Source organism: Erinaceus europaeus, chromosome 18, assembly GCF_950295315.1.
Source record: "Erinaceus europaeus chromosome 18, mEriEur2.1, whole genome shotgun sequence".
Lineage (NCBI taxonomy): Eukaryota > Metazoa > Chordata > Mammalia > Eulipotyphla > Erinaceidae > Erinaceus > Erinaceus europaeus.
Genome location: NC_080179.1, coordinates 14,052,622 through 14,068,951, shown reverse-complemented (window position 1 = coordinate 14,068,951; position 16,330 = coordinate 14,052,622). Strand labels below are relative to the sequence as shown.

The 16,330-nt window shown below is 39.4% G+C and overlaps 1 protein-coding gene across 1 annotated transcript in view; it reads left to right on the top strand.

Moving 5' to 3' along the window:
- AGPS (alkylglycerone phosphate synthase) overlaps positions 1-16,330 on the top strand; it is a 113,081-nt gene that overhangs the window by 43,700 nt on the left and 53,051 nt on the right. Inside the window, exons 8-9 of the mRNA XM_007524697.3 lie at positions 2,172-2,252; positions 14,919-15,044. Coding sequence (XP_007524759.1) covers positions 2,172-2,252; positions 14,919-15,044 — 207 coding nt within the window. The remainder of the gene's footprint in view (positions 1-2,171; positions 2,253-14,918; positions 15,045-16,330) is intronic.

The following is a 16,330-nucleotide window of genomic DNA, read 5'->3' as shown; positions in this document are numbered from 1 at the left end:
TCTGAAACATCTTCCTTTTTAAAATGTTAATGGATTTTTAGAGTTAGGTTATTTTTAGTATAGACTGTCGTATTTTGCATTTGTCTGTTGCGTCCCCTAGGCTATATATCGTCTATTAAAGTCTAGTTATATTCAGCCGTCACTTTGACTTTACTTTTTAAAATAAGAATGTTTCATACACATGTCTTTTCTATGTCATATTATATCAGAAGCATGGAATAGCTAGTTGTTCATTTTTAGTCATGTTAAAACTGGCCAGCAGGTTCAGGTGGTGATAACCTGACTTTTCTAACTAAAATTTCTTACTACCTTTTGTCCTTATCCTTGAATTTTAAGAAATTTTCTTAGAAGGTAGCTTATAAGTAGTCTGTTTGGGGATTTACTTAGGAATATGTTTGCATTTCAACTTTTTATCTTAAAAGTGTGCAAATTTAGGGAGTTGGGCGGTAGCGCAGCAGGTTAAGCCCATGTGGTGCAGGGTGCAGGGACCAGCATAAGGATCCCGGTTCGAGGCCCCGGCTCCCCACCTGCAGAGGAGTTGCTTCACAGGTAGTGAAGCAGGTTTGCAGGTGTCTGTCTTTGTCTCCCCTCCTCTCTCCGTTTCTCTCTGTCCTATCCAACAACAAAGACAGCAACAACAATAATAACTACAACAGTAAAACAACGGGAGCAACAAAAGGGGGATAAATAAATAAGTAAATAAAAAGTTCTTTAAAAAGTGTGCAAATTTACCTCTAAATCTGTTGCATACTACTGAAGATTATTACAAAGTGTGAGTGTGTGTGTATGTGTGTGCACGCGTGAGAGAGAGAGAGAGAGAGAGAAAGGGGGGGGAATGAGAATATGAATTAGGTAAAATAAGAATTTTAAACCTTAGCAAGGGACAATACAGATTGCATCTGAAGTCAGCTCTAGTCCAGCAGATGTGAGGAGTCAGGAGGAAGGGAGGATTACTAAGGGGAGGCTGGGGACCTCTGTCCCTCTGCTAGACTAAAAGATGATGGTTTGGTTGAAAGTGAGATGTACTGATATCTATTTTGAGGAAATGTGGAAATGTACCCTTGTGACAACAAAAAAAATCCTGTACATCAGCATTGCCTCTATATAAAGTGATGCTGGAATTGAAAGACATGGGGAAAAAAAATGTTTTAGTAGTCATACATGTGGCAACTATCCATACATACATGTAGCTTTCACTGGGGTTTCATTTCAACAGGGTTCTGCTACTCCCTGCAGACAATGTTTTAAAAATATGTGTGAGGTCAGAGAAAGAGAGTCAAAGTACTGCTTCACTTGTGTAATTTTTCCAGTGAAGATTGTCCCATATGCTGACCCGGGTCTCAAATCCAGGTCCTTGCACATGGTCAGGTGTGCACTGTGCTGGGTGAATTATCGCCTGGACTCCATTTCAGTGTTTGGTTTTGTTTTAATAGGAGGCAGTTATGTTTTGTTTCCTAGGGTCTTTAATACTCCTTTGGATTAAAAACAAAGCAAGACACTTCCATCTTCACTTGTCTTTGCAGGTTTCCTCTTTCAGATCTTACAGTGGCCATCTTCTGATGTTCTTAATTTAGATAGAATTACTATTACCAACAAACAACTGGCTTGTAGTTACAGAATGCCAAGGCAACTAGAGAGATGGAGCAATCGGTTGAGCATTCTCATGCCAGATGTCCCCAGTTTGATCTCCAGCACTGCATATGCTCTTCCTTCTTTCTCTTCCCCTTTCTTTCTCATGTGAAGCTCTCTCTAATATGTAATCAATAAGTAACCTTTGAAACATAAAGAATATCAGGCACTGTGTCTGTTAAACCTTTCTTGTACAGCAGCCCTATAAGCAAGTAACATTAACTACAGTTTATACAAATGAGGAAACACTGAACTAAGCAACTTAAATAATTTGCCTAGGGTTAGAGCTAAGAGTTTAATTAAAATTAATTAAAATTAATGTCCAGAAAAGATAGGATCTATTCTTTAAAGCAAGCCCTTTGTAGTACACAGGCTATGTTACTATGTTATGCTGTGTTGTTACTGAAGTGGAGCTCCCTGGTGTAGGTAATCCTACTTGTTTAATTACTGTCTTATTGTTTATTGCTTGAGTTAGGAAGTTGTATTTCCTAAGGAAATTCAGTGCTTCATAGAGATGAGTCTTTTTTATTCCATTGTAACAGAATCGAATCCTCTGGGTTGATGAAAACAATCTCACAGCTCATGTGGAGGCTGGCATAACAGGACAAGAATTGGAAAGACAGGTATATTATTTATTTAAAACTTTATTTAAAAAAACTGTGATGTGTGTCCTCTCTGAATTCAGTTTCTATTGTGGGTTCAGCCATTAACTTAGATGCTAAAGACAACATGTATAAAACACTGTTCCCTACCCGTGGATATGATATGTTATATTAGAACAGAGAGTTTGATAAATAGTTACTTAAAGTGAGATTTGCTAGATTACCATTTAATGCAGGCTGTTAAGGCTCATCGTGAAGTTAGGAGGGAAGTAGTAGGACAAATTATCACAGAGTATGTGGCATTTAAAGAGTCATTTTTAATTTTAATTTTCTATTATCTTTATTTATTTATTGGATAGAGACAGCCAGAAATCGAGAGGGAAGGGGATGATAGAGAGGGAGAGAGACAGAGAGACACCTGCAGCCCTGCTTCACCTCTTGCAAAGCTTTCCCCCTGCAGGTGGGGACTATGGGCTCGAACCTGGGTCCTTGCACACTGTAACATGTGCATTCAACCAGGTGCACCACCACCCAGCCCCAAAAGAGTTTTTATTTTACAAGTGGGATGAGTAGGCATTAATGCAAAAAACAAAAAAAAAAATTGGTGTGGGGAGAGCAGTCAATGGGAGGAAGCCAATGTGCAGAGGCCTTAAGGGCAGTTGTTCTTTTGGTGTCTTACAGATAACTGCATCTGGCCGAGGTCTAGGCTATAAGAACATAGATCCTAGTGTTTATATTGCTTATATTGTGGAAGCTAGGGAAACAGGAAGAAGTCATCTTTTTTTTGTTTTTTTTAACGGGTTTAAACAATACAAAGCTATTAGGGTGAAACGGGTAAAAGGCAAAATAAGCAATTATCATCAGTGGTTAAGAGTACAGTACAGTGCAAAGCGCAAGGACCGGCATAAGGATCCCGGTTCAAGTCCCCAGCTCCCCACCTGCAGGGGAGTCGCTTGGCAGGCGTTGAAGCAGGTCTGCAGGTGTCTATCTTTCTCTCCCCCACTCTGTCTCCCCTCCTCTCTCCATTTCTCTCTGTCCTAAGAACGAAGACATCAATAACAACAATAACTACAGCAACAATAAAAAACAAGGGCAATAAAAGGGAAAATAAATAATTTTTTTTTAAAGTACAGTACGCTAGGTCTATAAAGTCTGAGTATAGTTATCAAAAGTTCAGTCCCATAAGATAAACAATTATCAGCTAAGTTATTGGTTGCTCATGGCTGGAGGAGTCTTTAAGAGTTTACCAGCTAGCTGAAAAAGTCAGATCTTAAAGGACTTTATAAACACCCTTTGGAAGTCTGAACTTTGCCTTTGAACTTAAGATGATTATGACTTCTGTGTGGAGGATGGATAGGATACTTAAGTTTAGGTTAAGAGACTGCTGCAGTCATTCAGATTAAAGTTGTTATACATGGAAATAAAATAGCATGAACCAAGATAGAGCCAACTGAATAAAGAGTTCTCAGCAAATGATAATTAGATCTTCTGGTAGATATTGGTATTTGCTATTCATTGAATTTTTCAGTCTATGATCTTAATTACAAACTGCTCATTCATGAGTTAGTGAACCTCTTGAAATATTAATGAATCTTCTGAAAATCTTTGGTTATTTTATAGATTCTAAGTAATTAGTACAATGTATTGATTCCTTCAACCTCTTCAAACATAGTTCAGATGACTGCTACTCAGTTTTTGTAAACTAAAATCGTTAAGTTCAATTTGTTGGTTAAGTATTGACTGCTTTCTTCAAATTGGGTTAGAGAGACTCCTCATTATTTTTCAACAGGACACAAAGAGAAGCGTGATACGGTTATTGATGTTATTTTTATTATGATGTGTTTTCTTTCCTGGAACACAGTTGAATGAATTTGATTTGCTTATGATCAATTCTGAAAGAAAGTCAGAAAAAACATTATTAAATTACTTTTTATTTAATGTAAGATGCAGAGAACTGAAATAAAATTGAATTTCTCAATGCATTTAAAGATCTTTAATAAGGCAAGGTATTGATAATTAGATTTGTTAATTATATGTTTTGTAAGTAGGAACGTCAGTGGGCAGACTTATAGTAACACAACTTGTAGAGAGTCCATTATTAGTTGTTTTTTATGCCTGCATCAGTAGGACAATTTTTTTATAAAAAAAAAACCCTACAATTTTATAACCTTTATTAATGCATTTGATGTAGTATTTAACCTTTCCACTTTTTTTTTAAGGTTAGAATTAAAGTTCAGGGAGCACAGTTCCTTGAAATTTAAAGAACATTTCCCTAGACTAAAACTTTCTGATCTTACCTGCTACTTCATTTCTCTAAATGGAAATGTAGAACTTTTCCTTTTACCTCTAGTAGAGTAAATGTACTTTCTACAGCTCTCAGATCCCAGTTCAAGTTCTTCCTCATTAAACTTCCGTGTCCTTTCACTTCTGCTTTTTTTTCTAAAATATTTATTCCCTTTTGTTGCCCTTGTTGTTATTTCTGCTTTTATCTGCTGTAATGCATCTTGGTTCCTTCCAAGTTTTTCAGCAGTTATGGATACAGTTGTTGCTGACATCTGTGTACAGGTTTTTATGCTTTCAGAGTGACTGATGAATTGTATTTGAAGAGTTTGTTTAGTTTTTTTAGAAGCTGGAATTTGCCAGTTTTTCAAACTGCTTTTTTGTGTTGGTGTTCAACCCCAGCACTTCGTGTATGGGAAGTCGTTCTGCCAGATGAGCTATCTCCAGGCCTACAAGTTTTAGATTTAACGAAATCTATCTTATCAATAATTTCTTTCATAGGTTGTCTTTGGGGTTACATATGAAAAGATATCACTGTCCTCCTGGTCATTTGGGTCTGCTCTTATGTTGTTTTTTTTTTATTTTATTTATTGATTGATGAGAAAGATAGAAACAGACTTTATTCTGGTACGTGTGACAGGGATCGAATTAAAGACCTCATGCTTGAGAGTCCAATGTTTTATCCACTGCACCACCTCCTGGACCACTCTCTTATGTTTGCTTATAGGAATTTTATATTTTTATGTTTTACACAGATCTACCATGCATGCCAAATTATTATTTTTATGATAGTGTCTACTTTGATTTTTTAAAATTTTTTTTATTTAAGAAAGGATTAATTAACAAAACCATAGGGTAGGAGGGGTACAACTCCACACAATTCCCACCACCCAATCTCCATATCCCACCCCCTCCCCCGATAGCTTTCCCATTCTCTATCCCTCTGGGAGCATGGACCCAGGGTCATTGAGGGTTGCAGAAGGTAGAAGGTCTGGCTTCTGTAATTGCTTCCCCGCTGAACATGGGTGTTGACTGGTCGGTCCATGCTCCCAGTCTGCCTCTCTCTTTCCCTAGTAGGGTGTGTCTCTGGGGAAGCGGAGCTCCAGGACACATTGGTGGGGTCTTCAATCCAGGAAAGCCTGGCTAGCATGCTGATGGCATCTGGAACCTGGTGGCTGAAAAGAGAGTTAACATACAAAGCCACACAAATTGTTGAGCAATCATGGACCCAAAGCTTGGAATAGTGGAGAGGAAGTGTTAGGGAGGTACTCACTGCAAACTCTAGTGTACTTCTGCTTTCAGGTATATATTTTGCAGTAGTTTATGGATACGTGTGAACATAAGCGCTCTCTCACAGAAACTGGTGTATATCTAGGTTTTGGGACTTTGTTAGAAAGTGAACCACCTGAGATGAAATTAGAGTGTACTATAAAAGGAAAGGTCTCACCCGAGTAATGAAACTGAAGGGTTATCATTCCACACGTGAAGTCTCTGGACACAGTCTGAGGTGAAGCATGTTGAGGTGGCAATCGTGTTGGTTAGGTTGTGGTTGGTGGATGCAATATTATTTGATATGGATTGGGAGAGGCATACAGGAAAGTGGGCCCTATCCAAGGGTTCCAGGACTGGGGGAAGTAGGGGCTCTATAGTGGAGATGCGAGGTTCCTGCTGTCTTAGGGTTCAAAAAGACAATTGATAGTTAATGTTATCATCACATTATTTGGTAATTGGGTTAACTTTGAAAAGTCCTTTTGTTATGGTTTGCTGTACAGTACCCAGTATCTTATATATAGCTGTGCTATTGGATGCTTCTAATCTACTTGGTCTAGGCTTTTGAGAAAGTCTGCATATCAATTACACAGCCTATATATTAAAAAGATTCAGTTTGTGTTTTGAAAAACTTTGAGACATACAATTGATTTTCCCCCTCTCATATTAATTAACTAGTGATTTATATGTCTACATTTTGCTAGGAGTGTACATAAACACCAGTCCCACCACCAAAAGACTGTGACCCATCCCTCCCACCCACTCCCACCCCCCACTGGCCCAGGAAGCTGCATGTCTACCCCTCACCACAGGGTTTTTACTTTGGTGCCCTACTTACAATTTGGTCAGGTCCTGCTTTTAGTTTCCTTTTCAGATCTTCTTCCTCAACTTCTGTTGATGAGTGGGATCATCCCATACTCATCTTTATCTTTCTGACTTAGCTCATTTAACATAATTCCTTCTAGCTCTGTCCAAGATGGGTCAGAGAAGGTGGGTTCATTGTTTTTGATAGCTGCATAGTATTCCATTGTGTATATATACCACAGCTTTCTCAGCTACTCATCTGTTGTTGGGCACCTGGGTTGCTTCCAGGTTTTAGCTATTATGAATTGTGCTGCTATGAACATAGGAGTACACACCTCTTTTTGGTTGGGTGTTATGGAGTCCTTGGGGTATAACCCCAGGAGAGGAATTACTGGATCATATGGAAGGTCCATGTCTAGCCTTCTGAGAGTTTTCCAGACTGCTCTCCACAGAGGCTGGACCAATTTACATTCCCACCAGCAATGTAAAAGGGTTCCTCTGTCCCCACAACCTCTCCAGCATTTGTTGCTACTGTCCTTTTTGATGTATGCCATTCTTAGAGGAGTGAGGTGGTATCTTAGTGTTGTCTTAATTTGCATTTCTCTGACAATCAGTGACCTAGAGCAGTTTTTCATATGTTTGTTAGCCTTTTGGATCTCCTCTGAGGTCAATGTTTTGTTCATATCCTCTGCCCATTTTTGGATGGGGTCATTTGCTTTTTTGGTGCTAAGTTTGCTGAGCTCTTTATATATTTTGGTGATTAGTTTCTTGTCTGATGTCTGGCATGTGAAGATCTCCCATTCTGTGAGGGGTCTCTCTGTTTGTTTAATAGTTTCTTTGGATGTGCAGAAGCTTTTCAATTTGATGTAGTCCGATTGGTTTGTTTCTGCTTTAGTCTTCCTTGCAATTGGATTTGATTCATCAAAGATGTCCTTGAGGTGTAGGTGGGAAAGTGTTTTACCAATGTTTTCCTCTAAGTATTTGATTGTTTCTGGTCTGACATCCAGGTCTTTGATCCATTTGGAGTTGAGTTTTGTTTCTGGTGAGATAAAGTGGTTCATTTTCATTCTTCTGCATGTTACAACCCAGTTTTCCCAGCACCATTTATTGAAGAGAGCCTCCTTCTTCCATTTAATGCTTTGGACCCTCTTATCAAAGATTAGATGTCCATAGGTGTGGGGTACTTTGATTTTTTTTTTTAAGTGAATATCTAATTGTTCTGGCATCATTTGTTGAGAGAGTCTCTTTTCATCATTGGATCAGCCTTTGCTCCCTTGTCTAAAATCAGCTGAGTATAGTTATGGACATGTATTTCTGGGTTTTCTATTCTATTTTTTAAATTATTTTTTAAAAAAATATTTCCAATATATACAATTCCAGTGAATTGAGATTCTTTTTATTTTACTTTATTTATTCTCAAATAGAGACAGAGAGAAATTGAGAGGTGGAAGAAATAGGGAGGGGGAGAGGCAGACACCTGCAGCCCTGTTTCACCACTTGTGAAACTTCCTCCCTGCAGGTGGGGACCAGGGACTTGAACCTGGGTCCTTGTGCACCGTAGTGTGTGCGCTTAACCAGGTGTGCCTCTGCCTGGCCCCTGTTCTATTCTGTTGATCTGTCTGTTCTTTCCATCACTATCCTGATGACTGTGGCTTTCTTGAAAACGAGCAGTGTCATTTCTGGCTGACAGTTTTTTATTCAAAATTGTTTTGGTCATTATGAGTCTTTTGCCTTTTTTTATTCTAAAAATAAATTTTAGAATCAGTTTGCCAGTATCTATCAAATAAATTGCTGATCTTGACTGGTATTGCACTGACTGTATAGACCAATTTAGTCAAGACTAGCATCTTGACAGTATTGAATCTTACATGAACAAAATTCTTTGATTTTATTTATAAGAGTTTTGTAGTTTTGTTAGCTCTTGTATATAATCTTTGTTCGGTTTAAACCTAAATATTTAATTTTGTGGGGTTCCAGTGTAGAAGGGCTATGTTTTAGTTTCAAATTTCCATTTGCATATTGTGTGTAATTGGAAAGCAGCTAACTTTTTATATTAATCCTGTATCCTGCAGTCTTGATGTAGTCCATCAGGTGGTGGCCTTTTTTTATGTCAAAAGATACTTTAACTGAATATAGAATTACAGATTAACAGTGTCATTCTCCTAGTAATGTGGAGATGGTCTCCATTGTTATATTACATCACTGTTTACGTGAGAAATCTGGTATCACTTTGTTCGTTCTTCCTATGAATATATTGTGACTTTTTTTTTTTCAGAATGCTTTTTAAGATCTTTCTTATTGTCACTGATTTGAGCATTCTCAATATGGTGTGGTTTTGTCTGTTTAGTGTGGAGGACTTGTTGAGCCTCTTTAATTTGGAATGTCTAGTTTTCATCAAATTTGGAAAAAAAGGGAGTCGGGCGGTGGCGCAGCGGGTTAAGCGCATGTGGCGCAAAGCGCAGCGACGGGCGTAAGGATCCCGGTTCGAGCCCCCGGCTCCCCACCTGCAGGGGAGTCGCTTCACAGGCGGTGAAGCAGGTCTGCAGGTGTCTATCTTTCTCTCCCCTTCTCTGTCTTCCCCTCCTCTCTCCATTTCTCTCTGTCCTATCCAACAACGAATTGTGTCAACAAGGGCAATAATAATAACCACAACGAAGCTACAACAAGGGCAACAAAAGGGGGAAAAAATTTGGAAAAAAAAACCAAAAATGTGGCCAGTATTTCTTCGGCTATCTCCTCTCGATTAGACTGCCCTTCAGGGACGCGGCTACTTACGGACCTCCTGAAGCTACTTGACCTTCCATAGCCCATGACTGCTCCTTGCGTTCCTTTCCTTAGTCCTTGCTGCTGTGTAGTGAAGGTCACCAGCACTGTGTTCTGCAGTGTGAATTCTGCTCTCAGTTCCATCATGTGTATCATTATCTCAGGCATTGCATTTTTCACTTCTTGATATTTAGTTTGGGTATGTTTGTATTTTTCTCTGCCTCTATTTAACTCTGAATAGATGGGATGCAGTTATAATAACTTTTAATGCTCTTTGGTCAGCTAATTCTAACATTTGTATTGTTTCTGTGTTGGCTTTGATGACTCTTCTCATTATGGGTTAATGTTTTCCTACTTCTTTGTGTGCTTGGGTAATGTTATTAGCAGTCATGGACTGGAAATACTATTTTGTTGGTTTGTGAATGCTTTGTAGTTTTATACATATTTTTGTATATTTTTTCCTGGATACATTTATGTGGAAATAATTGGACCCTTTAGTTCTGATGTTTATGGTCTTTTAGGTGAGTTCAGAGCAGTGATATTAATCTGAGAATGAGTCTAATCATTTCCCGTTACTGAGGAATGACCTTCCTGTGTATTCTACCTCACGTGCTGTGAAGTCAAGAGTTTTTACAGACAGACTGGTGAATACAGGTTCTCTTTGACCCTGTGTGCATGTCTGCACTGTCCTCTTACTATTTTGTGTTTCATTTTTCCCTCAGGGCCTAGCTATTTTCCTCCGTCAGGTGTGCTTTCTAGTAGTCTGCTGGCTACTTAGGGCTGCTGGGTAGGAGTCCTTTGCTATTCTTGAGGTGTCTCTTTTTTTTCCTTTTTAGTGTTTGCTCTGTGAGCACTTCCCACTTTCGTTTCCCACAACTGCAAAAGCACTCTTGTCAACTCAGTGTTTTCTGAATCTATATGGATTTTCTTTTCCTGTCAGGAGGCTGGAATAGTTACAGTGCTCACCTCCTCTGCTTGCTCCCTCAGAGCAATCAGTCTCCTTTGTTATCTCGTCATCATTGTTTGGAAATTTTGTTTCTCTAGATTTTGTTCTTCTTAGGTGGGAACATAAGTCTAGGATCTTTAACTTGGGTAGAGGTAGATGTCTCTTCTCTACTTCCCCCCCATTATGATTTTGTGGCAGTGATACTATATTAAATGAATTATGCTTGTTGTTGATTTCCTTTTTTCAAGATTTATTTTTTTATTCAGTGAGAGATAGACTCCCAAGAGATCTGGTCATACATAGAATGGAGGATTAAACACAGACCCTCAGACTAGAAGAAGAAAAAAAATCCTTTCTACCATCTGAGCCATCTCCATATGCTGTTTATTGTCAATTTCAGTGTCTTTTTTCTGTTTCTAAGTACACATAAATTAGGATTTGCTTTTTTTTAATGCTATGTCTGAAACTTAGCATGTAACAGCCAGGAAATATTTGCTGTCATTTGAATAGGAATATAGGTGTAAGATAAAACTCCTATTTCCATGGAGCTTCATGGTTTACAGATGGAGCACAGAAGTTATTTCATTAAAATACTTGGTTTAGTGTATTTCTTAGCATCTAGTGACATCACCAAAAACATAGCCTTTTAAGAAAGAACATATATATAATTGATTTAGAGAGGAAGAGAGAGGGAGATGGAGAAAGGCAGTGAGAGGAGAGATGGCACAGCACTGTCCACTGCCTGAGAAGCCTTCCTGGTGAGGAAGAGAGAGGGAGGTGGAGAAAGGCAGTGAGAGGAGAGATGGCACAGCACTGTCCACTGCCTGTGAAGCCTTCCTGGTGAGGAAGAGAGAGGGAGGTGGAGAAAGGCAGTGAGAGGAGAGATGGCACAGCACTGTCCACTGCCTGTGAAGCCTTCCTGGAGAGGAAGAGAGAGGGAGGTGGAGAAAGGCAGTGAGAGGAGAGATGGCACAGCACTGTCCACTGCCTGTGAAGCCTTCCTGGAGAGGAAGAGAGAGGGAGGTGGAGAAAGGCAGTGAGAGGAGAGATGGCACAGCACTGTCCACTGCCTGTGAAGCCTTCCTGGAGAGGAAGAGAGAGGGAGGTGGAGAAAGGCAGTGAGAGGAGAGATGGCACAGCACTGTCCACTGCCTGTGAAGCCTTCCTAGTGAGGAAGAGAGAGGGAGGTGGAGAAAGGCAGTGAGAGGAGAGATGGCACAGCACTGTCCACTGCCTGTGAAGCCTTCCTAGTGAGGAAGAGAGAGGGAGGTGGAGAAAGGCAGTGAGAGGAGAGATGGCACAGCACTGTCCACTGCCTGTGAAGCCTTCCTAGTGAGGAAGAGAGAGGGAGATGGAGAAAGGCAGTGAGAGGAGAGATGGCACAGCACTGTCCACTGCCTGTGAAGCCTTCCTAGTGAGGAAGAGAGAGGGAGATGGAGAAAGGCAGTGAGAGGAGAGATGGCACAGCACTGTCCACTGCCTGTGAAGCCTTCCTGGAGAGGAAGAGAGAGGGAGGTGGAGAAAGGCAGTGAGAGGAGAGATGGCACAGCACTGTCCACTGCCTGTGAAGCCTTCCTGGAGAGGAAGAGAGAGGGAGGTGGAGAAAGGCAGTGAGAGGAGAGATGGCACAGCACTGGTCCACTGCCTGTGAAGCCTTCCTGGTGAGGAAGAGAGAGGGAGATGGAGAAAGGCAGTGAGAGGAGAGATGGCACAGCACTGTCCACTGCCTGTGAAGCCTTCCTGGTGAGGAAGAGAGAGGGAGGTGGAGAAAGGCAGTGAGAGGAGAGATGGCACAGCACTGTCCACTGCCTGTGAAGCCTTCCTGGTGCAGGTGCTTCCATGTGGTGGCTGGGAACTTGGGTTCTTGCACGTGGTAAAGTGCATCCTACTGTGTGAGCAAACTACTCCTGGTCCCCAGATACCATTTACTAATACTGCATGCAAGTGTTCTTCATTATTAAGTTAGCATATTTAATATTTTCTGTCAAGAGCAAATGATAAGTTTTAAGTCTAGATTTTTTTTTTTATTGACTTAACAATGATCGACAAGACCATAGGATAAGAGGGGTACCATTCCACACAGTTTCCACCACCAGAGTTCTGCATCCCATCCTTCTCCATTGGAAGCTTTCTTATTCTTTATCCCTCTGGGACCATGGACCCAGGAGCATTATGGGGTGCAGAAAGTGGGAGGTCTGGCTTCTGTAATTGCTTTTCCACTGGACATGGGCATTGGCAGGTCAATCCATACTCCCAGCCTATTTCTACCTTTTCCTAGTGGGGCAGGGCTCTGGAGAGGTGAGGTTCTAGGACACATTTGGTGAGGTCATCTGCCCAGGGAAGTCAGATTGGTATCATGGTAGCATCTGCAACTTAGAGACTGAAAAGCATTAAGATATAAAACAGAACAAATGGTTTAATAATCAGGAACTGAAAGGTAAGGATATAGCATGTGAGATTTGGAGTTTCTATTTTTGGAAAAAGCTAGGAAGTCTATTTTATAAACCTAGATTCTTAATTATAGTTGCCTCACCTAGTAGGAAACTGTCACATTTTAACAAAGGCAATTTACATTTGTGTGTTAAGGAGTGCTTCCTAAGCTTAGGGGTTATCAGTGTGTCCTCATTTTTATTGCCTTACATAATTCCTGACTCACATAAGGAGTATATTAATTTATAGAAATACTTGAGTTGATTTGTCTCTGTATAGGTAATATAAATATTTTTGTCCTGAGAATAAGTGAAAAAGCAAGCAAACAAAAAACAAGTCCATCTAAAGTGATCCATGAATGTCCTTTTTTTAAAAGTGATTTACAAATTAACAGGGATAGAATTCCACATCATTCCCACTTCCAGAGTGTCCCTATTCCCTCCATGGGAAACTGCAATAGCTCTTCCAAGGTCACAGATGTGAGTTGACAAGTATTTGTTTGCCTCATTGATCTGACCCAGGGCCCATGCATATTCATGTTTAATGCAGGAGCCTGTATAACCTCTGACTTCCTGTCAGTCTGAGCTCGCAGTCCATGCTCACAGCTGGGAACATTCCAGGCTGCATTCATTTCAGGACCACTCTCTCATGAGTGGTAGAGTAAACTGACCCAGCCTCCCTTTGGAAGGTGGGGCAGTCCCTACCATTGCTACTTTATAGTGAGGACAAGGTCCTGGAGAAGCTCATAAGAGGGCTTATGATGCTATGAATGTCTTTTTCTTCTCCTTGTTTTAGGAAAATTAAAAAGCAGTAGTATTTTGATAATAAATAATATGAATATAGGTTGGGGACTAGGAAAAGAATACAGCAAGCAGTTCAGTCGGGGCATTAGCACAGCGAGTCAAGCCCAGGTAGCTCAGAGCTCAAGGACCGGCATAAGGACTACAGGAGTTCAATAACCTTCATTTTAAGCTGTTCAGTCGTGTATTTTAAGCTACTTATTTGTGAGTGGTTTATTAGCCTCTTAAAATTAAGTAAATGTAGTGACTATGTAGTGAGAATATCATAATATATAATAATCTATGTTAGTTAAAATCTATTTTTCCTAGCAACAAGATACCATACTGAAATACATGGATATAAACATGGCTGTTATATCCTACATTTCTACATGACTTACTGGAAAAATAGAAGCAGTTGCTTAACTGGATGACTATCAAAATGGTCAACAGAGATTGATGGGTTTGAGTGTAGTAGACAGTGGATATGCAGATGGTGGTGTGTGTCCTATTTGACATGAGGTGACTGGGCCTTTAAAATGATTTTAGTAGAATGGCTTTTCTATTGTTGAAGTAGCGGGCATCTATTCAACCTGGGGTGCTGTGCAGATGGCAGAGCCAAGCTAATATAGAAAAATGAGAAACAAGTGACTATTTAATATACAGGAATGCATGATCTGCATCACAGATAAATGATGGTGTTACATGCAAGAAACCCAGCCAGATGGCTGCACATTAATACACATGACTTCTTGAGAGAAGTAAGTACAGGCAATTTACTCGGATTTTTTTTTTCTGATCTGTTGCATATTATATTAAAGTAGGAGAGCAAGAGATTAAGTTTTATTTATTAAAATATAGTATTTAAATGCAGTTGGTAATTAAGCATAATCTGGTCTTTTTAAGTATTTAAGTTGTCTCTTTGTAAGAAAACACAACAGGGACACATACTTGGTTTTGCAGTAAGGTGATGAAAGGACAGGTTTGGCTGGTAAACCTGTGACTAATACAACTTTTGACCCAAAGTTTTCAGTTTTGTAAAATTTTTCATTAGGCAGAAGCGTAATAAATTTTTAGACCAGTGAGATGAAAGTTCTTTCTTTATACATATATATATATATATATATATAGTTTTTTTAAAAGATTTTATTTATTTATTCAGGAGAAATGACAAGAGAGAGAGAAAGAACTCTATGTTACGCTGGTACATGTGCTGCCAGGTTTGAATTCAGGACCTCATGCTTGAGAATCCAATGCCTTATCCACTGCGCCACCTCCTGGACCACTGTATATAAGTTTTTCATGAGTCTAAATTCCAATGACATGGAAATTTTAGAGTGGGAAGGATTAGTGTGTTGAGTGCAATGTGAAATGAAACCATTTTCACTAGTAAAATGTTATATTTTTGATTTTCAGCTTAAAGAAAGTGGTTATTGTACAGGTCACGAACCAGATTCCTTGGAATTCAGCACCGTGGGAGGATGGGTATCAACTCGGGCATCAGGCATGAAGAAGAATATCTATGGCAATATTGAAGACCTGGTAAGTTTCGTCTAGTTAATATATAATGATAGATTAGTTTACAGAGATTCTTATAATGTGGTTAGACACTTACAGTAAGTGTTGAGTAGGGAAGAGAACTTAATGGTTGATTCAAAAGACTGTCATGTCTGGGCTCTGAGATTGAAGCCCTAAGACCCAATAGATCATCACTGAGCAGTGCTCCGGTAAGAAATAAAAATAAATATTAGTAGATCCTCCTAATCGCTCTCCCACCATTATACTCCTTTAGATGTGTATAATAGGAGAAATTAAAGACAAAACTATGGTCATTACTTAATAACACTTCTTTCCCAGTGGTTGACATTAAAGCTTTGTAGATGTTTCTTAGTATTTGACTTATAAATTAATATAAGTCTTGTGGACCGTTGGTCTTCACCTCAACCAAAACTTTAGCCCATTTACTTAATTCATGTTATCATTGCTACATTTTTTTAACCTTATGACACTTATATTTATTTTTATGATTAAAAAAAGTGCTCTCTATAGGTTGGAGAGCCTAATTGAAAATGTCTTATTCAGTGAAAGTAAGATTTGCAATGTTTCAATTGCATACCATTTTATTTTTAGTTAATCTAGTGCCAGTTTTTTTCTTTATCTTTTAATTGCTGCCAGAGTTATCACTGGGGCTCTGTGCTGGCATTATGACTCCATTGCTCCTGTCAGCCAGAGAGAAATTGAGAGGAGAGAGAAGAATGTTTTAGAAGTTACATTTTAATTTCTGAAAGATTTATTTAAGAAAGAGAGTCCAGAGCACTGCTTCATCTTGAAGAATGAGGAATTGAACCCTGTTGATCTATGTATAAGACCTGCACTCTGCCTGCTAAGCAGCCTTGATGGCTGCATACATTTTTCTTTTTGCAACTAAAATTCAGTTTCGGAGGAGAGAATTTCATCTCTTTTTTGCTATTGAACTATCAAGAGCTCTGATAATTAAGAGCAAATACTAGTATCTTTACATTTAGTACTGCTAAGGCATGTGCTTGTTTTTAATCCTACTTTAGAGATAATTAAGGGCCATGGGTTATAAGCAAATGCGTTCTCATATTTGCATGTGTGTATATATACTTTCTGTTTCTTTCATTTTTTTTTTTAAACTAATGTGGTATTGGAATGCCAACTCAGGACATCATGCATATGTCCTACCACTGCCCCATCTCTCTGACCCCATTGTTGTATTTTATTTTTTTTATGAGAAAGTGAGATAGAGACAGAGAGCTGTACTTACAGGGCACTGCTCTCAGGCTGTCAAAATAACTCACTTGGAT